The following is a 24,413-nucleotide window of genomic DNA, read 5'->3' as shown; positions in this document are numbered from 1 at the left end:
CATAATCCTCATGCATGATCTTTGTTTTTCCCTATCTCTCCTCTAAATGTCCTTTACAAAGATGAGAAATGTTCTTCCCAACACAAAATTCCTTTGATTATATATTAGAAAGAATTGACACGTTGCAGCAAGGTTTAGGAAAAGCTAACCTAAGTCGAGCTTCTGTGAAAACTGTGTTACCAAAACATATTGGATTTACTGCCGTTAAATAATGGATTTTTTTTTTACTGTTTATGTTTGCTCCTCATTGAAATTTGTAAATGACTTTATTAGTCTTAGGCAACACATTTCATTTTGCCTTGGATAAGGATGCTTCTTCAGTAAAGTGTTCATTTATAGCATTGAGAATCTTGAAATATAACCGGTGTCATCAAAGGGTAGGAAGGTAGAGGCACAGAGAAGTGATTAATCACTTTTCCCTCCAATGAATGATCTACTGTCAAGTTCAATAATCATATTTCATCTATAAAGAGCACTTTGAGCAAAGCCTATGTTTTGCACACGTCATTACATTTGATTACAATTAAGTATAAATATATGCCTATTATTTAGCTCTAGTTAAAATCTGCAAAAAATATAGGAGGCTTGTGGGTGATGCAAATTGGAGATTTGCATAGGTTTAGGGTACAATATTAGAAAACACTGTAGTTTTATTTTTGCTTTATGACTAAAGGGCACTAGCTGTGTTATCTTGTTTGTTCACCAAACTAAAAAACAACAGCTAAAAAGCAACGTAACAAATTTCTTCTAACCTTCTTAACCCAGCCACTGCTGTCGCATGACTCTCACAAGTCAGAAATAAAGAACCATTTCTCTACTGAAGGTCATCAATTCATTTGAGGGCCATAGATAAGTAAAAAATAACTTAGTCTGAGACATTCAAATCACTTGCTTTTTGGGTAAATATTTTGGCTTTTAAAATGACACAAATCTGACCAAAATGTTACTCAGTTTTATGGGAACGGGATTCTTTTCTAGATAATCTTAGGGACGATCTTAACTCATATTGTTTTTTGTTCAGAGACTAGGTCTAATTTATTAGAAGTGCTGCCATGGGATCTCATTCTACTCAACAGGAGTGCATTCTTCTTAATGAGTATCCACTAAAACTCACTCCTCCTCCCATGAAAAGAGTTACCGGTGGAAAACTCAGAGAAAACATGGAAAGGGGATTGGTGATGTCATATAAGGAGATTAGAAAACATTTTTTTAACGTTTAAAAAATAAAGAGATGAATTTTAAAATTTACAAACCAATAAGTTTGATGTTGATGAGCAACAAAATCCTGGAAAATGACATCGTACTGATTATTAATGATTACATAGGATAAGATGCTGCTGGGAATCAGCATGATACTCTCAAAATTTGCCATGTCACATGCACCTCATTTTCATTTTTGTTATGTCTACTTGATGGTTAGATGAGAAGACTGTTATAGACAACATAACTTACGATTTTACACCACATTTTTCAAGTCCTCTTTTGAGAATATCGGGTACCAGATAAAGAACAGTGGGGCTGGGTAATAGGCTGAATTTGAAGCTGATTAAATAATGACATCTAAAGAATGTCAACTAATAGATCTAGATCAACACAAAGTAGAGTCTCTGTCGTTGGCCCTGTATTTAAGATATCCATGACTTTGCACTTGGCTGTTTCTTCTTCAGCCATCTCTTAAGCTCAACTCAGCCGTCTGCCTGAAGACCTCATTTGGCCAGTTTTGCCCATTCATTACTACTGTGAATTCTCTTTTGTTATTTTTTTTCCTGTTTTATTCTGCGAATGGATTGAGCTAGATATGTGGAAGTTATGGGAAAGCAAATTTTAACTAAATATTGAAGAAACTTGTGTAATCGAGCTCTCCAAAAAATAAAATCCACCACTTTAAAAAGCATTAAACTCCCTGTACAGTAGATATTCAAGACTGAAATGACTCTCACCCCTAAAGGCAATTTCTGTATTGGATGAGAGGATATAATTCATTAACCTTTAAGGTCACTTGTGAATCTAATGTTTTGATATTTTCGGAATTAATCAGAAGGGAACTGACAGCATGACCTGAATCTGTCCTATATTTATATAAACATCCTGTGTAATGCACCTCATTCTTTGTGCAATCGTATACATTTTTGAATGTTAAATTTGATTTTAGGGCAAACGCTTTTTTAAAAATAATTTTAAAATAAACTTTATTAAATAATAATTTACACACAATAAACTGCCTCCATTTAAAGTGGTTCAGTGATTTTTGGCAGATGTGTACTTGTGAAACCACCACTGCAGTCAAATTACAGAACGTTCTTACTCCCCCAAAAGCCTCCTTGTGCCCCTTTGCAGGTCATTTTTCCTTTCACCCCTGATTCTACGCAACCACTGATCGTCTTTCTCTCACTATGTATTACTTTGCGTTTTCAAGAATTTTCTATAAATAGAATCATACAGTATTTTTGTATGTATCTGGTTTCTTATATTCGGCATAATGATTTTGTTTCCAGCTTGAGGATATTATGAATAAAACTGCTAAAATTTGTATACTTGTTTTTCTAAATGCCCTTTTTAAAATCTTACTTTTGAGAAGCATATTACTAAAATAACTTCCCAGGTTATATGTGTATTTGTTCTTTCTATTCATTTCAGCGTTATCTTATGAACAAGCAACTGGAGGACATACACCAAGGATAAATTGACTAGGTGCTAACTGAATTCTGTGAGAAAGTCCTAGTTTCTAACATTCTTTCCTGGGAGCAGATGTGTAACAGCTACTTTTGCTGTATAACAAACCAACCCCAAAACTTACTGGCTTAACACAGAGGTCAGCAAACATTTTCTATAAAGGACAACATAGTAAACACTACAGGCTTTGTGTCTTTGCATCTTTGTTGTGTGTTCTTTTTCTTTTTACAACTCTAAAAATGTAGTCATACTTAGCTGAGAGGCTGTACAGAAGCAGGCCATAGACCAAATTTGAACAATAGTTCATAAACTCTATAACACAACGGCCATTTACTTAGCTCACTATATGATGGGTGGACTGGGCCATTTATGTGGTGTGACCAGTTGTACTACTGTTTGCCAGGCATGCTTATGCATCTGTAGTCAGCTGGCAGCTGGATAAGCTATCGTGACCTGACTCATATGTCTGATGGTTGGCAGGCTGTCATCTAGGAACAGATGCAACTAGGTCTGTGTGTATCTCATCATCCAACATGCTAGTTCAGGCTAGTTCACATGGAAACTTCTCATGTTTCTGCTTGTGTCATGTTTGGTCGTGTCCATTAGCCAAAGCAAGTCATGTCATAGGGCCATCCCAGATGTAAGGAGTGGGGAAAGACTCCACCTGTTGGTGGGAAGAGATACAAAGGCACACTGCAAGAGCCGGACACCAAGGAGAGGGCTAGAACTCTTGGCCATTTTGCAAGATATCACAAAATATTCAAGAAAAGTTACAGGAAGGTTCCTCTGTGGACTAAATTCTTTTCTGAACTTAGATGTAGGTAAAATGGGGTGTGCTGTTAAAATTCATGCTTTGTGAGTAATCATTGCTAGGCTAAACTGTTTGTGGCTTCACAGCCAGTGGTAGACATACAGCATCCATAATCTAGTGCTTTTAAAAATATAAGAAATACTGATTACAAACATAGTTAACCACTTATTACTACTGGGAATTTAATGAAAGCTGCTGTGATTAAATACTGAAAAAAGAAAGATTGTGAGTTTCTTTCTGGTAACTTTCAAAGCTGGTCACTCTTTTGAAAGGAATTTTATTCTTAAAGCTGTTATTTTTACTCATAATATGCTTAATATCCCCACGGCTGTAGACTGTCTAAAATGTTCCTACAATTATATGAGAATGCTTTTAAAAATCATGATAATTATCAGTCTTCATGGGCATTTACTCAGATAAATTTCCCCAAGCACTTAATAGGATGAATTTATAAGCATTAAATAGAATGGGGACCATCCAGCCCTAAAATGTGACCATTCTGTCAGGCACACACTTGCCAATTTGTTGGCGTGGACCTGAGCACACTAGCAAGGACTTTGAATTCGGTCTCACTGCAAGATGGAAGCAGAAGGGCATTTCTCAGTTTATGTTTTGAAGTGTTTTGTTCAGACAGGCAACGTGCAGTTGTGTATAGTAGTGGGAGCTACCTGTTACTCCCCTTAACAATACTTTTAGCAGCAATGTTTTTCCTCCTGCAATGTGACAATATCACCATGCCATTTGGAAGAAAACAAAAAGGCTGAGTGATTCCTGGTATACTCCCAAACAGCCACGCAAACGAACAGCTGGCAGAGAAGACACCCCCTAAAACTTGGAGCAGATTCTCAGCCCCTGCAGCATCTCATGTGGTTAGAACTTCAGACTTGATGAACGCCTCCCCAACTTGCTCCCCCTCCTGAATCTTTTAATCCTCCTCCAGTCTCTTGTAATGTTCCAGCCCTTACCAGGGAATAAGACTGCAAACTGTCTTCCGTCAACTTCTTTCCAAATCCTAGTCTAGAGAAATTATAATGATGCATGATTGTCCAGTGGGCATGTATAGTTCGTCCATTTCTTTATGCAGTAAAGCCTGTAGCTTTCATCTTTTTTGCCAATCCACTATAAAAATTACATTTTATGTCATCCTGCTACACACACACACACACACACACACATCTATATCTGTAAATCTTTTTCTGTCTATTCATGCTTGTATGATTGAAAGAAAAGTTTCACAAAACATTACTTACCCATACCAAATAGTACACTTTCATATTTTCTTCTTTTTTAATTTCAACTTTTATTTTAGATACAGGAGGTACATGTGCAGGTTTGTTACATGGGAATATTGCATGATGCTAAGGTTTGGGGCTCATGACCTGTTACCCAGATTGTGAGCATAGTGCCCAATAGGTAGTTTTATAACCCATTCTCCCCACTCCGACCTCTACACTGTCATATTTTCTATTCTTTTCTGTTTCATTAAGAACAATACTGGTAATGATCCACTATATAGATTTCATGACGTGCTAAGGGTTCATGACCTGCAGTTTGAAAAACCACTGTACCTAGTTTTATCTCCACCTCAGGCCAGGCCATCAGAAAGCTGCATTCTTAGACCACTTTGCCTTGGCCCCCATAAGATTGCCTCAACTCAGGTGTACCTCGGCATCATGTTCCTGGCTTATGTCGAGGGCTACAGAAAACTGCTGAAGGGATTTTTCTGAAAGTCGACACCATGCAGTGTCTCCCACCTTAGATCCCATGCAGATCTGTTTATTCAATCTAAGTCATTCCAGACTTGGATTTTCCTTTGTTTCACTTACACTCTTTCCTCCTTATCAATAATCCAAATAATAAAATCGATCATATTTCCTTTTATATTTTTTCTTTTGCTTTGACATCTGCAAAGGCCACAACCAAATTATACCCACCTTTTAAAACACTTTTTTACTGAAATATATTAGGCATATAGAAAATAAGGGAGATGCTGGTTAAAGGATACGAAACTTCAGTTAGAAGGAATAAGTTCAAGAGCTCTATTGTACACCATGGTGACTATAGGTAATGAAAATCTATTATATTCTTGAAAATTGCTAAGAGAGTAGATTTAAGTATTATCACCATAAGAAATGATAAGTATATGAGGTAATGCATATGTTACTTAGCTTGGTTTAGCCATTCCACAGTGTATACATATTTCAAAACATGTTATACATGATAAAGATATACAATTCTTATTTGTCAATTTAAAAAAAATAGAGAAAAATGGCTTAAACTTAAATGTACAGTTTAGTGAATTTTCACAATCTGAACACACTCATTTAACCAGGATCCAAATCAAGAAACAGGACGTTACCAGCCTTTAGAAGACCCTTTGTGTGCCCTTCTGATAGTTACCTATCCTCCAAGGGTAACCACAATCTTGATCTTGAACACCATGAAATATTCTGGCCTGTTCTTGTCCTTTATATAAATGAAATTGCACAGCATGTACTCTTTTGTGTCTGACTTCTTTAAACCTGGATTCATCCATGCTGTTGTATGAAGTGGTGGATTGTTCATTCTAATTGCTATGTAATATCCCATTGTGTCAATATCCTGCAATATATTATATACTCTACTGTTGATGGGCATTTAGTGGAAAAAATGATGCTATAAACATTCTAAGACATGCCATTTGATGAATATATGCATGCACTCCTTTGAGGACTATATCAAGGGGTAGAATTTCTGGGTTATAGGGTATGTGTGTGTTCAGCTTCTGTACATTCTTCCAAACAGTTTTCCAATGTGGTTGTACCAATTTGCACTCCTACTAACAGAGCATGAGAGTTCTAGTTGCTCCACATCATTTCTAACACTGTATTGTTTGTCTTTCTCATCCTGGTGGGTATGCATAGCAAAATTGTAATAACCACATCAAGCACTGTGATCTTCAAATCTGTGTTCTGGCTGGGCACGGTGGCTCACACCTGTAATCCCTACACTTTGGGAGGCCAAGGCAGGCTGATCACTAGAGGTCAGGAGTTCGAGACCAGCCTGGCCAACATGGTGAAACCCCGTCTCTACTAAAAAGACAAAAAATTAGCCGGGCATGGTGGCAGGCACCTGTAATCCCAGCTACTTGGGAGGCTGAGGCACGAGAATTGCTTGAAGCTGAGAGGCAGAGTTTGCAGTGAGCTGAGATCATGCCACTGCTCTCCAGCCTGGTGACAGAGTGAGACTCCGTCTCAAAACAAAAAACAAATCTGTGTTCTAAATTTTCCTCCCTTCTTAAAGTTTTATGCTATTTATATTTCCTTAATGCTGGGTTTTATTAATTTTTAAGAGTTATACATCGTTATAAGTTGCCCTAAAGCCTTTACAGAACAATGCACGGTATAAATACGTACATAGTTTATACACAAATATGAATCCATGAATGCACAGCTAATAGTGCCATTATCAAAAATCTTACACTTTTCCTTTTCCTCTAGCCCTCACATTCAATTGGCTCAAAAGTAGCATTGATTTTATTCTATAACCTGTCATGAATTCAGCCTCTCCACAAATTCCCAGTGCTCCCTTCTTAGTTCAGACTTTCATCCACTCTTAACTGGGCTGTTGTCATCATCTACTTGGCATACATTTCCATTCTGATCCCTACCCTATTTTCCACCCTTGTTTCTTCCCACCTCAAATTTAATTCTATTTAAAAAAGAAAGGTATTCAAAAGTACAGGTGGTGCCAATTTTTTCTTCTCTATCCATCATATGCAGAGGGGCTTCCAATTCTTTGTCGACCTGTTTCTAAGGGATGAGAGTAGGTCAAGCTGTGAGGACTTCAATTCCCACGTGAAGGTCTTATTCATATTAACTCAATAATGTGATTTGATGTCCTAATGGGGAAAGTCGTATTTTCTGCCAGTTAGTCTTCCCAAGATATCAAATCCAATATTGGCCAAATACATTTTTGAATTCATGAAAAGCATAAACTGATGTCATAACACAGCTGTATATTAACATAACAACTCTGTACCTTAGTAAATAATATGAGCGATTAGCTCACAGAGTCAGTGTAAGAAACTTGTTTCAACTCTTCATATTCTAGCAAAAAGAAAACACACGTACACACACACACACACACACACACACACAAAACCTGATTTAAGAACTAACTAGGTGATTAAAGCCTACTTAGTTTTTAATTGAAGTGCATATTCTCTAATCCCAAGAGGCCAAACTAATCACCTTTCCCTTTTTGCTGCTTTTTTTCTCTCTATTTCTGTAATTATTATAATCTGTCTGATATTGTGGTTAGCTATATATGGGTCTGTCTTCCCTCATTAGATCATAAGCTCCTTAAGGAAAAGGCCATATTTCCTTGGGATCCCACTAGTAAAAAAAAAAAACAAAACTGGATTACAATGTTGAAATTTTTATATATTTCCATGTCAATCTCCAAACGCTCCTCGGTTTTTACCAACCATAAAGAAAAAATGAGAAGGGTTTAAATGATAAGCAAATACATATGTAAGTGTTCCATAAATACACTATGTTTGAAGCTATTTAAAGAACTCAATACAGGATAATATTTAATAGAGAAACTTAGTCTAGATAGAGCACATAAAAAACATTTCTTGGAAATTTGTGGATAAATAAAAATTCCTTGCATCTGTATTTTCCTTTCATCTTCAAAATATGCGTTGACAAAAGTAAGCCAGAGCTGGATACAAGATTCAGACATTGGTAGATCATTAATTGGTTAAACTGGATTTTATCTTATTTCCCCTTTTATGGATCCCTGTCTTTGTGTGGAATTCCTACCACATGCTGGCTGTTCAAGGCTTGCCACCAGGAGACTTTCTCCATCAAGCTAGGGGATATTTCTCCCTCACTGTCCGCCACCAAATCGATATTCACTTGCTCTCTGACTACTCCAGGTTTCTGCTGTCTGACAATATGAACATGGATATACCTTTTAACATGCGTGAATACTATTCGTATTTTAATCTCACCCCACTTAATGATAGCAAATGCTGTGAATTTTATGCCTATCTCAGGCTATAGGTAGTGCCTTATCTTGCAAAAAAAAAAAATCTTACTTTTCCTACTGGCTTCCTTCTTAAATGTAAAAAGCAAAAAGAGAAAAGCTAAAGAGCAGTTTACAAAAGAGCAGTTTACTAAACTCAGACCTCTCATTTTCCCTCACACGACAATCTAAAACAGAATGTTAAAGTGAATTTATTTTGTTCTGTATACCTAACTATTCCTGAACATACTGAGTTCTCTTTTTAGAAATCATACCTGCCTGACAGGCTGCTTTGCACGAACACAGCATTCCCCAGCCTTCAAATTGCTGTCAGAGTCATTATGTCATCTTGACCCACAATATGGCAGTATTATCCACATTCTATAGATAAGTTAACAAAAGCTTCCAAGTGGTTAAGTGACTTCCTTGTAAAGGGTTAAGTGACCCGCCTCTAAGGGGTAGAATTGGTCCGGACACTCTGCCCCTCTATCTTCATGCCTTTGCTATAATACACAGCTACGCTTGCTGAAGATTAAGGAAGCTGCTTTTGATAAAGCGTGATTCTTGTAGATATTCATCTCAGGAAAAAAAAAAAAACACTGGTGTCTTCATTTGTAGCATTTGATTATTACATTTTCTTTATCTGTTTCAACTTAGGATGACTTCCTTGTTCGCTTAATTGACTGGTAATTCCTTTGTTTACTTTTTTCCAAATCTCAAGAAGCAAGTCTAGAGTATTAACAATGGTTACATTAGCATTTAACATTCTTTTATGAAATTTGAGTATTTCAGAAAGGGGTAATTTAGGCAGGCATGTATGTGAACTTTGCATTTTAATTAAAAAGACTCAAAATGAAATGAACCTCTGACAGTAACAGATGACTACTTCTAAAAGCTGCATTACTACTTGATATATGCTCAGTATTTTCTTGTGGATAAGTCCTACGACTTGTTTCAAGAAAAGTGACAGGACTAAAACAATTAAGAAAGACAGAGCTGCTGTTTTTTAATCATACGTTCATAAATAAAACTAGGTTGTGAATTGTTTCCAGAGAAGCAATTGACAAAGTATGAGTAAATCACTCTAAGAACTAAAGCTGCCTTGATTTTTTTAATGTTCAACCAAACCTCTATCCTTGTCCAATGATGAATTTTCTTTGACAAATAAATATTTACAAAGTATGAAATATAGACTTTGTGCCTTTCCTAAGGCCAAAGCATACTGTTTAAACTAAAATTTAATAAATTTTTCTCACCTCAAATACACCAAAATAAGAACATAACTAAAAAGTAATTCTCTCTTGTAGTAGACTGTCCATGAATCTTTAGTTAGATAATATTGGCATTGTGAGTTTCGGGTAGAAAGAAAAACTGTAATTTCTAGATTGATCAGAAAATCTGAGAGTATTTATGGATTTGAAGAACACAATAAAGTCTGATAAAATAGAATTTTCTGTAACCTCCCTTATGGAGTCAAGAAGGAGGAATCTTTCAACATCCTCCCATTTTGCAGTGAAAAGTCTTCATGCAGTAAATAGTTTGATGGGGTAGATCAAAGGGTTAATTTACTTCTGATTTGAGAAGAGACCCAGACTTCCCCGATTTTTTTTACAAAAATGTGTTCTGTGGGAGGAAGGTAGAAAGAGGCCTCAGAATGAATTCACTAATTGGGGTTTTCACCTGCTGTGAGTCTAATCGAATACAAAGCCTTATTTGTAGCTGAAGAGGAAGAGAGATTATGCAGAGTGTAAGAATTTCTGCCTAGTTTTGAAATTCCTCTTATTTGGCACAATCGGTGGGGAAAGGCAGACAAATAGTTACAAGTGTGAGCTGTTGTTAAGGTAGACTAGGAATGCTGTAGTCAGATATACTTGAACCACCTTAACCAGTGATCCATTTTTAGCAGGAGGTGGTGTGGGTCATATACATGGGTTATCGCTGTAGCTGGCAGGCTAATAGGTACTCCAAATTCTTTCCCATGAAGCAGCCGTCAGCCTGTGAGGTTAATGAAGTATGGCTTTATTTTAGTGAAGATGCTAAAATTCACATCTTTTCAGATGTTCGGCTTGATATAGGTGGCTCTGTGAAGCTTTGAGAAATCTTATTAAAAGAAAACTGCATGAGAGTGAAGCAGAGCTCGACTTTATCTGGAACCTGTCTGGTGAAATCTCTGGTTTAGATGGCAGCTGGCTCATAGAGAACTTTCCTCAGCCTGGCTTACTCTGCCTCCCTAAAGAGACAGGGCCTGGAAAAATAGGCTTTTGTGTGGGTGTGAAGTGCTCTGTGTCTGAACGTAGAGGCCTCTTCATTTGCTGGTTAATGTGAACTGGCTGGATAGCCTTACATCCAGAAGATGTTGGTTTCAGATTGATCCAGGGGGATTGTTATATATATTTCAATTAGTATGCTATAATATTTGCCCTAACCAGCAATGATTCACCATACGCCAACCCATTTGTTAGATGTCTGAATCACTGTTCATTGTTAGTACTTGTACTATGCAAAGAGGAACATGGAATTCTTATGTCTTTATTGTATACCCAAATGTTGACATTTTACTATAGAATATGTATTCTACTTAATTGAAGTGATACTTATACTCTAAACGAATTTTTATAAAGTGATGCAGGTTATACTTAAACTTAGGGAGCACAAGGCAATATAGATAGAGAGAAGCTGAACCCTAGGAGTTGGTGAAGTCTCTCGGGACCATCCCTCCAGGCAAGTACCCAGTTCAAACCATTCCTTGTCTCTGTCCTTTCCTATGCCACTCCTCATTTTTACACAGCTAGCATCAGGCCAACATTGAAACCACATGCAACCCAGAAAGGAAAAAGATGTGTTTGTGGAAGGTAGGAACAGCCTAGCTTCAGCTGTTGGCCCTTCACACCCTCCACTAGATGGGCTCATTCGAACCCAAGACCCTTCCAACAGTACACTGCAAATCCATAGCTCCAATTCAGACATCTTCCCTCTGAGCTCAAGACTCAGATGTCCAACTGTCTCTTGGATACCTGCACTTTTACATCACCACCTCCAATTCATTATGTTCAAGACTGGATTCATCATCTCCTTCCTAACCCTCTTCTGCCCCCTCCTCCTGAAATTCCTAGCTCGGAGAATGCTACTCATCCAATCTTGGTTGTCACTCAAGGACAGTGGTCCTTAACCTTCACTGCATATTAGAATCACTTGGAGAGTCTTAGAAATCCTAATGTCCAAGGCCAATTAAATTAGAATCTCAGGGTGGTGAGACCCAAACATCTAAATTGATTAACAATCCCTGAGTGATTCCAAAGGGCGGCCAAGCTTGAGGACTATTGCTTTACTTCTTCCCTCTCTTCCATTCATACATCCAGTCAGTCAAGACTCCTGTAGTTGGAACCTTATTGGATCATTTTTCCACCTCCTCTGCCACTGCTGTAATTCACATCCTCCTCATACTGCAATCTCCTTGTACCTGATGTCTGAATTCCAGACTCTGTCTTCTGATCAAGCCCCCACACCATTGCCTGAGTGATTTTTCTAAAAGACAAACCTGACAGAGCCACACTCATGCTTTAATTCTTTCTTCCTTAAAAAGCTCCCTCATACCTTTCAGGATACAAGTCAAACTCCAGGTTGTCACACTAAGCCCTTTCCAGTTTGCCCATTTCTCTAACCCTTATCTTGACATTCTCTCCAACAGATCAAGCAGACCGTTGAAACTCTTGTAAAGAACAAGCTGGTTGCATCCTTTTTACCCTCACACCTGCTGTTGTCACCATTCATAATTGTTGATTTGCCTTTACCCTCAAAAGGCCAGAAGCTCTTTGTGGGCCTACAGAGGAGGCTTCTATGAATATTTATCCAATGACTGAGTCTCGTCTGCTTTTTAGCCCCAGTGTGGGGGGGATCTGACTTTCTCCTCTATCAGTAGTCCCCAGTCAGCATCCAGTCTATTGCCCCAGAGGGTGGCTTTGGCTGGATGGGTCTTAGTGTGGTCAGGGTCCTGGGAGAAAAAGATGGTACATTCAAACGGAGCACTTGAAGAGAGTATAATGAAAAGGCTATTTACAGGGCTCTAGGCCGAATGGTAAACTTTTGCCCAAAGGGGTGAAGGGAGGAATGGTTTGTGTAACTGGTGGAATGCTGGTGCTGTAGGAAAGGACTGGCCAACAAGACTTGTGGCTGCAGGTCAAGGAACTCAGCAGCTGCCAGGCCAGAGATCAGTAGGAGGGAACCTGAAGAATAAATACCCAAACATCACTCTCCTCCTGTCCTTTCCTCTCCTTCTATAGGCCTTTCATCACTGACTCCCAACTGGCTGAAAGCAAAAGGAAGCCAAACAGCAGGAAAGCCTGATTGATGTCCCCACAGAGGTGCAACCTCCTGGGGCACAGAGCAGAATGGAGAAGGACAAAGAATAGAGATGGAGGGGAGAATGGGGAAGTATCCTGCATAGTCCCTTAGGTCAGAGATGCCCTTATTCTCTAAAGATACCCTCAAAGTTTAAGTGGTTCAAAGACCAGAGTTTTGGCTACAGGAAAATGTACTGGGTCGCCTTCTTTGACCTCATCCCATTTCATTTCTTCTTTATCTCTATTTCTAGCAAATTTACTCTTCTCTGCTCTGAGCCTTCAGTGAGATTGTCTATGAGTATACTAGAAAAAACACAGACCTTTCCCACAGGAAAAGAAGCCATGTCTCTTCATGGCAGCATAGCAGAATAGCTAAGCGTATGAGTCTTGGAGCTGGACTCCCCAGTTCCAATCCTTGCACCATTCTAGACAGTGGCACTGGGAACAAGTAGGTCATGGCTGATTCTGAAGTCAAAATTTTAGCTGAAGTTTATTCTGGTAGCAGAGCTGCAGGCTCTTTTCAGGTCCGTGGTTCATATCAAAACAGTAATAATAATAATAATAATGAGAAGGAGGAGAAGAAGAAACATCTACTATAAACAAACAATATATTATCATACATGGCATCACTACATAATTTACATATGACACGAAGGTATATCAGTTATGTTCTTTTCCAAATGTTTTCCTCTGATAAGCAAAATTCATAATCTGACTGCAATTGACAACAAAACAGTCTCTGTGATGCCCGCGTCATTTCTTGATACTTTCGGTATTATAATATGACATCAAGATTTGGGAACAAGTCTTCAAGTGCCTATAACTCCAGTCTAAAAAAGAACTTAAAGATGTATTTTTGAGGATTGCCATCTGTCAATTTTTTTTAAAAAAGTCTGAATAGTGATTTCTTATTCCATTCTTTTTTCTTGTCAACAGATTATTCTTAGTAGTTTTCTAATTGGACACTGAGAAAAGAGACTTAAGCATTTATAGAGAAGCATGTCAGAACTCCTGAATTTTGAGCAGGTAATTTAAAAGTATAAAACAAACAAGCAAAAAACAGGAAAGGAAGAGAGTGACAAATGTCTTACTATCCAGGTGTTACAAATCCCTAGTTTATCGATTTGTAATATTTACAAATGTCCATGCTCTGAGGCTTCCGTCTTTTAGTTGAAATAAACATAAACAGTAGTTAAGTGATTTGCCACACTGACACAGAGATTGGTGTCTCTGATTTACTGCAAAGGGCACTACTTCCTCATTACAGGACACTAATCCCTCTTCCCCAAAGATAGGAGCAGACCTAGAATATACTCTTAGACCAAGGGACAACTTCAGCCAAAGCAAATCTTAGTGTGCCCCCCTCAGACCGTAACAGCAGCTGCCTCCACAACTCACTAGCTAAAAATTGCTAAAGGGCAACACTAAGTGATCTCAGTGCATGAGCCAGAATGCCAGAAGAAGTGCCATATTTGCTTAAAAATAGCAATACCGATCATACTTACATGCACATATCTTTAGTGATAACATTTACCTTTATATTTGGTTTGTTGAAGGTAATAAAGAATCCTGGCATTCCCTTTTGCTTTTGTCCACATACTTTATTTTTGCCTCTTTTGCCATGCTGTAGCGTTAGATAAAGCAAAATGGGTGTCCTTCCACCTAAAACATTCTAGGGGGAAAAATGGTGAGCAGAAAAGGATTATTTTAAAAGAAGCCAGACATGGTGGCATGCACCTGTCATCGCAGGCACTTGGAGGCTGAAGTGGGAGGATTGCTTGAGCCCAGGAGTTGGGAGACCAGCCTGGGCAACACAGTGATAACCCCCATCCCTTAAGAGATAAATTTTAAAAAGGGGACCACATTTAAACTGTAGACCGAAGTGGAATGAATCAATCAGAAAGGAGAATGGAAAGCAAATGTTTGAAAGAAAATAAAAAGAAAAGCAAGCCAACAAAATAAATGGACAAAGAAGGACGGTGAAAATATCACTAACAGTTTATCGTAAGATGCTCTTTGGATGCTAATCTAAGGTGTTATGTGAAGTTTGCAGAAAATCCTCGTGCTAATGAAGGCTTTCTTCTTCTTTTGAATATTTCCAAACTTGAAATAATTGTGTGTAGTTAACTTCTATCATCATATTGCAAACTCTAAAATTAGAATTATTTGAACTGTTCAGGCCCTGTAACTTTTCCAATGAGATATTCTATTGGAAACGAGTTCCTTCTAGATCTTCCTAAAAGAATATGAAAGGACCAAACCATCCAACAGCACTGGCGGTATTGTCTTCATTTAGAGAGTCCATACCGGTGATTCTCAAACATTAGTATGCTCAAAGTTTCTGGTTCAGTAGGTCTGGGCCGGGCCCAGGGAATTTTCATTTCTAAGAAGTTCGCAGGTGATACTGACACTGCTGTTCCCAGGGACTACATTTTGAGATCCGCTGCTATGTCACAAATCCACATACGAAGGCTTTTTAACAATCCCTTTTAGCCCAGGATGAGCCTAACGGCAATTTCACGTCCTTATCGCCGGCCACTTTAATCTTCAACTGAGGAGGAAGGGAGAGTGAGAATTATGTATATAATTTTTTTCTTTTATTTTTTAAAAAGAAAACTCCAAGCCCACACTCTTAATTATCTGGGATGAGGTCATTTGCACCTGGGTCATTTATTTAGGCAACAAGTAGTCTTGCTAGAGGCTTTTAGGAGGTGTTAGCAGAGCAGTGTGTGGCTTCCAGGTTCCTGGGTCTACCTTAAATCCCCAACCTCTTTCTTTCTTTCTTTCTTTTTTTTCTCTTTTCTTTTTCCTTTCCTCTTCGAAAGCCCCAACTGCCTGCCCAGTCTCTGGGTGTACGGGTTCCCAGGTCCCTAGGTGGGGGCGGAGCCCGACACGGCCCCGCCCCGTCTGACCGCAGCGCCCCCTCCCCGGCCCGCCCGCGCCGGCTCCTCCGCAGTGCTTTCAGCTGTGAGCTTGGGCGGCGGCGGCGGCGGCGCTCCACTTTCGGGGAGCCCGGCGGCTCTGGGAAGCTCACTCCTCCACTCGTACCCACCCTCGACCGCAAAGCCCTTGCAGCCATGAGGGAACAGCTCAAAGGGTAAGTGGATCGCGGCCCCGGCCCCGTCTGATCGCCGCAATCCGTGCACTTGTGGCGCGAGCAGGGGGCAAGCTGAGGCGGTCAAAACTTGGACAGGCGCGGCGGCTGGACCCGGGGCGCCGGGCGGCTGGGCGTCTAGGAACCTCTCCCGCGGGTTCCCGCGGCGCGGCTGCAGGTGCGCCCCCGGGGTTTCTCCCCAGGCGCCGGGCTAGTGGGGGAACCTCTTCCCTCGGCTTTGGGACGGGCTCGGAGAGAAAAAGCTGATTTCTCCCCGTCCCCAGAGGGGATAACGCGTTCCTCACGCGGGGATTGGGGCCGGGGGAGCTTTTCGCTCCTTTCCAGGCTGCCAGTGTGGACATGAGCAAGGCTGGCTGTTCCTAAATCGTCGCTCTTACTCGCAGAAGGAAGGGGCGCACGCGGCTCTACCTTCCATTGCACTGCAAGTGCCAAAAGGTCAACTTTCTGCCTGATTTCTTCCGAGGATTCCAACTGACATTTCCCTCGCTGCATTTTCTACCGTGCTCATTCCATGCCCCAAGACCTGCAGAAATCAGGAAAGAAAGAACAAACAACTAAAGCCCAGAAGTCAAAGATTTCAGGGGGGGGATTTTTGTTTATTTGGGCTTTTTTTTTTTTTTTTTTTTTTTGCCCTTTGGGATTGGGTGTGGAGTCATTTCTTGGGTGTTCTCTCGCATTTCTCCAGGTGTCTGTGCTCATCTTCAAGCAAAGTTTGTCACTCCCAATCCGAGCACGGCAATAAAAAGGGCAGAACACTTTGCTTATATTAGTCAAATTTGAAGTTAAGTTTGAAGCTTTAAATTGAAGGGGTTTAGTTGCTTGAGGGAGGCATAATATTAATTATAAACTGTTTTTACATCGTGAAAAAAATCCACCCGATTTAAGTGGTGAACTTTTAAATGGCGTCTTTAAGTGAAATCTACATTTTTCCTTGGGCAATAAAGTCTTCTTGGTCTTCTGCTTTATCCCTGTCATCTCTCCTTGTCACCCACCACCCCCCCACCCCCAATCAGCCTTTCTTTTTTTGCCTAGATTTTTTATTGCCTTTTACTCAAGCCCCTCTTTGGAGGATACATTTGCTGTTGGAGAAGCGAGAGGAGCAAATGAAGCAACACGGTTATATGAAAGGTCTCTGACCCTTGAACACCGTGGAATTGGTTTCAGTCATCATTGTTTGATCTCCGATTGGACACGACCCTGAAAAGAAATTGCTTTGGCCAAAGTTGAGGGTGGGTGGGAGTTAAACCTTGAAAAGCAAATAGAACGGAGGACAAGTAACAGCTGGAACAGCCACGGAGGCAATCATCTTTGTCCTGGCTTTAGCCAAACAGAATAAAATGGTAAATATCCCAGGGAACAAGAAATGGGAACTAGAATGGATTTCTGATGCTTATATTGATGCCCATCCCTCCAAACCCCTGCCCCACGGTAGCAGAAACTTTAAAATATATTTTACCATCCACACCCTGCCAGTATTCCAGCAATGCAAGCCAAGTTCAACAATTCAGCATGCAAATGCCAAGGTTCCTCTAGAAAAAGAGTCTGATCCTCAGATTAAAGGGAAATCATTTGTGTGTGTGGATCAATGGGCTCCAGATTATATATGAAACCAAACTCTAATCCTCTGCAAATCGCAAGAGAACGCCCACCTTTTTATATTGCTGCATAGCGATTAGTTTTCTCCCTGGGAAGTAGTGGACAGATAGTTTTTTAAAAGCCTGTTGGGAATATTTTCAGTACCAAATAACAACGGTGGCAGAAGAAATCTTATTTTCATTAGGCAACTGCCATTTTCCCAGCCACAGCAGTAGATATTTGTTACTTTTTATAAGTGTTTAATGTTTGTTTTTAAGAAACTAAAAAAGCAACTCCGATAAGTGATTATTCCAGCACTGACAGCAGGAACAGCTCTGAGGCAGTCATAATAACCTTGCACACCACTTGAAACTAAAGAAGGTGAGAGAAAATTTAAATTGTATGGTAGGAAATTAGGTCAGCCTTGTGCTCAGTAGAGTAATGCTTTAATTTCTTATTATTGACAAGTAGGTGTTGCCGGGGTCTTTTGTCATAGTCAATGATTTTATATTTTAATTTGCATCAGGGTCCTATCACAGCCTCAAATAAAAGGGAAAAAGAGAGATCATGGTTTGTACAAAGAAGAAGAAGCGGGGAAATCTTCATATAAATACTGCTCGGAGAGGCATATCTGATGCCAGGCTTTGGAATCAGCAGGGCCAAAATCAATAACATTTTTTAAAGATGTAAAGAGCGTTTTAAGGATTATTTATGAAGCTGATCTCTGTGTTAATGTACGTACAGACTTGTGGTCTATGTTGAACATTATTGTTCTCAGAAAGGCCAAACAAAGATGTACCCATTAACATGTGAACAGGTTTCAGAATTTCCTTTTTGGTTGTTCATGGTATGTGGGGAGTGTATTTCCGATGTGGAGAGTGAAATGCAGAAAAGAGACAATTGCCAAAAACAGTGGCCACCCACCCTTCCCCTCCCTCCTCCCTAGCACACCATGTTTTTCTATATTGTCTGCATATTCCAGGTAAATGTGGGCCCTTCTCATGGAGTTATTGAGAATTCTCTACTGTTTTTGAAGGCAGGCACAGAGGAAGAAACGAAGCTGTAAAATCGGTATTGATCACAGACAAAAATTGGTTTGTCCTTCAGGGTACAAGATAGATATGAGTTATGCAGATTTGTGCTTACTATTTCATCCAGTCCATATTCACAGTTCCTATCTATTTTGGAGGGTTAAATGTGACCCAGTAGGGCTCTGGGTTCATCACAGGTAGAAAATAACACGCCGTGAAGTGAATATTTCGTTCATCATATAGTTATCAAAAAATCTGAAGGTTTTTCGGCTACGTTGCCAAGCATTTTTAGCATTAAATGATTAAAAGACTATTTTTCTCATTTTAAGGATTAGTCACACCCTTTATTCTTTTCTTCTTTCCACTTGTGCTCACTTCTTTTGCTTAGAACTGGTTTGCAATTGAAGTGAAACTAAGACTGCAAAGGTGAAATCTAAATCTGTTTTTCTAGTTCTTTTGCATTGCTTAAAAATAAAAGGTTTGTGTGTTGAAGGTGAAAAAGTTTAGCTTCTGGAATTGTTTGAGGAGTTCATTTATCTATGTTATTCAAGTCCCCCAGAATCACAGATAATTGGGAGAATAGTACCTATCAAGGACTAGTATCTTAACTCACAAATGGGCAATGGAATTGGGGGCTTAGAATTTCTTCCTTCTTCCAGTAAAGGAGATTTTCAGTTTTGCCGAGGACTGGTGGATTAAAAAATAATAATTTCTAAAACCCTTTTCATAATTTTAACCTTCAAAATACTTTAAAAAGGTAGGAATGTATGTATGCCAACAGTCATGAGATTTCTTTTGAAGATGGGGAGCTACACGAAGCCCTCATTCATTCTATGTGAGATTCTCCTGTAAATTGTATACAGTTTCCCTTTCCTTTTAGAATTGTGTTTGGTACGAGTTTACTTCTTGCCTATGTTCCTCTAATTTGAAGTCCATTCCAGATGGTGGCTTTTCACGGTGGTTCCCTGTCTCTGTCTGATCAGGCTTATCAGCTCAGCTAAATGTTTTTCTGCAGACCTATGGAAGATGCTACGGTCCTTACAAATATCCTGGAGATGGGACATTGTTGTTACACAGTGTGACTAGTAAGGGCCTGTGTGAGCCCTTGTACATGTGGGCACACATGTGTGTGCTTCCTCTCTTCGCTCTTCCTTTCTCCCTGGTGCTTATATCACATCTGGATGACCTTTGGAAATAGAGGAGGCCTGAATGCAGGGTGGTCTCAATAGAAGGTAACCTTTCCTTGCTCTGCACTTATATACGGAATTGGTATACACTCACTTTCCGAGCTGAGAAATGCCTGAGAACAAGCAACACTTTTTCCATGAAGCTGCAAGCTGCAGCCTCCTTGTGCTGTGCATATAAAGTGCCGGTCCCGCCTACCCCTTCTCCAGATCATAAACCGGCTTGGTCATGGGGTTTCCTAAAACCCCTTAACGCATAGAGACCACATCTCCTGCTCTTCTTGCTCTTTAAGACTTGAATGTCACTCTGTTATATTCCCTCAACTGATAGGCCCTTGTTATAGTCCTCAGATGTGAGTTGTCTCTATGGAAAAGTAAAACAGAAATAAACATATTTGGAAGACAGTGAAACAGCACTTCACAAGTGAACATTTTCTTGCAAATTGATTTCAATAGCCCTCACTGTTCAATCACTGACTAGTAAATATCACAGGGACGGTCTTTGAAGTTGTACAGTTTGGGTGATTTCCGTATGTCTTTATGAGGTTTATGATTGTATTCCATTTCTTAAACCAACTTAAATGGTTGTTTTAACTTACTGTTTTTAAACGTAGGTGATAACACGTAGTGTGTTGGTTTTGCTCTCTAGGAAGGGTCTTTCTTCGCCTTGATTGACTCAACTACAGTTGGATCCACATCTATATTGTAATCAACTAATAACAGATTTGCTTTTAATAGATGACAATTTGAGGGGCACATGATACCAAAAGCGACCACATATTGAGCACCAAATGGTGCCGGTCACTTACCTATGTCAACTAATCCTTTAACCCTCCAAGGTAAGCAGGCTTGCTTTAAATGTCACCGCCAGTAGGGCGCAGAGCCCTAAAATTCAAAACAGAGGCTAAGGCCATTTGACATTGTTGCCTCTCCAGACTCCTCTTTCTGTGTGAGGCCCCCTGTACTTTCTGGTCCTCTTGAAATGCCCCAATTTAGGCGATTTCTCTTTTTTCCTTCCCTCCCCTTCCCCCCAAAAGTTTATGAATAGGCTCTGCATATGAGTACCCAAATATCATTCAAAACTGCATTTTACCGTATCAAAGCTGTCATGCAATCCCTGAAAACTGGAAATACGACGCTATGGTGATTTATGTAGATGGGTCAAAGTAAGGAAAAGTATATGTAGTTATTTCTCCAGGGTTTATTCATGTAATTGAATGAGGAACAAAGGTGTTTTGTTCTTTTTGTGGTAGGAGCTGATAGCCAGCAGCCACACTTCAAGAAATGGAAGACAGCTGTGAATGCTTCATTCAGGCCCGAGTAAATATAGGGAGAGGTGTAGTGGTGTATAGCGTACCGAGTTTAAAGAAAAAAACACTTGAAAGTAATGGGAAGAAGGAAGTCAGGCACTGGATATACCTTAAGCTGAAATGAAATACGGGTATCATGGATATGAGATCTGGATATGTAGAGGAAAGAGTAATGGAAAAATGTCAGGGGCAGTGAAAGCAAATGAGAAGTGAGATGATTTGTGTTTATTGAACTAATGTCCGGTATCTCTTTGACAGAGTTGAATAATAATCAGTTGTCAGTGTCCTTTCTGTAGTGTTCCACATTGGATAGGTGAAGAAATCCTGGTAGTCAATTATTGATCACATAACAAGGTCAATTTATCATAACTGAAGCACAATCGATTTGTGGGTGCAAAGAAGAAACAAATTCTGGAACCGAATAATGTTTATATTGCTTTTCCCTTTGGAAACAAAGCAGAAAGGGGCCTTTCTGCTTGTAAGATAAACATTTCTTCAGTACACTATGGAAGTGCTTTGAAATAAAGATTCCGAATGGTTCAAAAGCAAATCACGTTGTTGTTGTTTCCTTTTTTCCTGTTTTCTTGACTACTCATTGGAAATGCTAAAGTCTTTCTTTATGTTTTGTGTTTTAGCCACGAGACTCAAACAACTTGCTGGGACCATCCCAAAATGACAGAGCTCTACCAGTCTTTAGGTAAGGACATGGCCATGTTTCCTCCAAGTTAAATGACAGGTGACTTTTAGGATAAAGTAGTTTGCAGTGTGAAAGTTACTTGCTATATAAATACATCACTGGATTGTTTCAAGGTCGCAGTGGCACCTTCCTATCCAAAATTGACAATCAGCTTTCTTTTTTTCAGAGGTTCCTTAAAAACAAGTTTTAGAAGTTGATTGATTCCTAAAAATTCAGTATACCTGAGAGGGCCTAAAGGTCTTTGTCATTTTCTTTGGTGCCTAAAATGATGGAAAAACAGTTGCAATTTACGGCTGTTTTTTTTTTTTTTTTTTTTCTTCCCACTAAGATAGAAAACTGTTTCAGGTGCTTATTGATTTCTTCCATGTGAAACCAAGACAACCCTTTTGCCAAACCACAGATGTTGTGTAAAGGAATTTTCTGCCGTCTTTCCGGTGCTCACAATTCCTAAGGCCTGGCGGGTCATTAATGTGAACATTTAAATGATTTCTTTAGTATGGCTTGTTTTGTGTTTACGTAAGAGCCTGACAGTTGTATTTTCTTTCCCCTCATAACTTGAATTTTATATTCAAGAGCATACAAATAAGGGTTTGAAAACACCAGTCTTTTTACACTGGACAAATGTCCAGATGTCTGGTTTGTTGTTTTAGATCTACAGGGAATATTCTGAAATGAATTATCTTAAGTTGCAGCTTGTTTTGGGTTTTGTTTTGGGACAGGGTCTTGCTCTGTCTCCCAGGCTGGAGTGCAGTGGTGCGGTTATAGCTTATTGCAGCGTCGAACCCCTGGGCTCATGCGGTTCTTCTGCCTCAGCCTCCTGAGTAGCTGGGACTACAGGAATGCACTACCACACCCAGCTCATTTTTAAAATTTATTTTTATTTATTTTTGTAGAGTTGGGTCTCACCATGTTGCCCAGGCTGTGTTTTTATATATTTTTTTTAATATCAAAACGTCATGTCTTTTCTACTTTTTCAAGCCTGCATTTCTGTGAATGGGCATGTTGATAGACAAACACATAAGGCGATATCTTTGGATTTAAGGTTATGTGATAAACACCGTGGGAATCAGGGTACTTAAACATAAATTCTGTGTAGGTATATGTAAGTGGGGTGTGTTTGTGTCAGGGGGTACGTAGCTATTACTGCTTTTGTGTCACAGATTCTCACAAAATGAATTGCAGCTATAGAGACACCAAGGACTAGAGAAGAGATATTAGCCAAAAAATGGTTTTATTAAACATTTTTCTAATTATAAATGATTAAATTTCTTCTAGAAAACCTGAACATTGTAAATAAAAAACATGAAAAAGGAAAAACAAAGTCACTTATACTAGCCAGAGAGATCCAATACATTTCGAGTAATATTATGTCATTTCAGTCTGGTTGTAAGTGTGTAAACGTTTAAAATTTTAAATAAAATTGGGACCAGCTAATTTTCAAGTGCTACATTTCCAGCCCCTACAGAATGTTTCTGGCTTACAATTGTGGACTGTTTATACCACAGGTGGAAAACGTGAATGCTTATCTTTTGGCAAATGAGAGAATGAAAAGGCTTCATCTGAAGTGGGCAGCAGCTGTCCTGGGCAAGCTGGTCTTTCTATCCCAGTACTCCCAGGACCCCTGATTGTACAAGAGAAAAACTAGAAATCTGTCCACAAAGAGCTAATTTAAATTTGTCTGTGGGCCTCCTGATCATAACCTGTGGTTTACACAGATTTAGCCCACTTCCAACGTTTCCTACTCTAATTACAGTAATTTCTAGTTGTAATATTTTAATTCACTCTTATTTTAAAATCATTATTATTATAGAATTAATACCTATTCATATTTTTTAAGTTTAAAAATATAGACAGGCTAACCTAACAATAAAGAAGAGACAAATCATTCATAACCCCACTTCTTAGAGTTAGCTGCTGTTTAATAATCTAGGATCTTCAAAAATGTCTTTCTATACATATATTTTTATAGAAGTTGAATCATTCTGTCTTATAACTTGCTTTTTTTTTTTCACTGAAAAGTAATGTATTACCATGGCCATATTTCCATTTTGTTGTATTCTCTACCACTTTCAATTACTCTGTAATGAGAAATTGCAAACATGTTTGATGAAAAGCTAATTATGGACTATCAATGAATACATGTTTGCTCCTTTAATACAAATAAAATATACATTTAGTCATTATATTTCTAAAATTTTCTCCATAGTGTAGATGTGGTGATAAAACTGATAATCTCTCATGACTTGTGACACTGGGCTTGTGACATCACTCAATTTTGAATGATAACAGAATTTTACAGTTGCAGGGGATTTTAGAACTCATTTATTGCAAACTTTCTCTTTTATAAAATCAACTTTCAGGTATAATTTTTATATAATAAAAGGAAGTCATCGTGTGTGATCAATTCCAGCCCCCTTTGAAATTCTGTTTCTTGCTAGCCCAATAACAAACCATTTGCAAGTGAACTAAGTGTCGAAATTTGCTTTTCACCTTTCAGAGTTAATATTTCCAATAGTTTTGTAACAATTCAAACATTCGTTGGGGCTTTTATCCAAGTGGCGATTCATCAAATAATATCTCCCATTTATCGCGGGCCTATTGTATGTTTTCCACATGGAACGTGCCAGCAACCAACCTGCATGGTGGATGGTATCAACATCCACA

The 24,413-nt window shown here is 39.1% G+C and overlaps 1 protein-coding gene across 7 annotated transcripts in view; it reads left to right on the top strand.

Moving 5' to 3' along the window:
* Nucleotides 1-24,413, top strand: part of DMD (dystrophin) — a 1,770,560-nt gene that overhangs the window by 1,607,314 nt on the left and 138,833 nt on the right. For 5 of the 7 annotated variants that reach the window (XR_004028802.1, XM_030807552.1, XM_030807554.1 and 2 more), the window contains exons 1-2: nucleotides 15,791-15,934; nucleotides 21,688-21,749. Coding sequence is in view for 6 of the 7 variants with exons in the window: in XM_030807552.1 (XP_030663412.1) it covers nucleotides 15,915-15,934; nucleotides 21,688-21,749 (82 nt within the window). In the remaining variant the exon portion in view is untranslated. Of the gene's footprint in view, nucleotides 1-15,790; nucleotides 15,935-21,687; nucleotides 21,750-24,413 lie in introns of those variants that run through there. The other 2 variants (XM_030807549.1, XM_030807550.1) reach the window with 1 other exon arrangement.

The sequence above is a fragment of the Nomascus leucogenys genome, chromosome X (assembly GCF_006542625.1).
Source record: "Nomascus leucogenys isolate Asia chromosome X, Asia_NLE_v1, whole genome shotgun sequence".
NCBI classification, from domain to species: Eukaryota; Metazoa; Chordata; class Mammalia; order Primates; family Hylobatidae; genus Nomascus; species Nomascus leucogenys.
The sequence above is the reverse complement of the archived record's forward strand: the minus strand, read 5'-3'. Positions and strand labels throughout refer to the sequence as shown.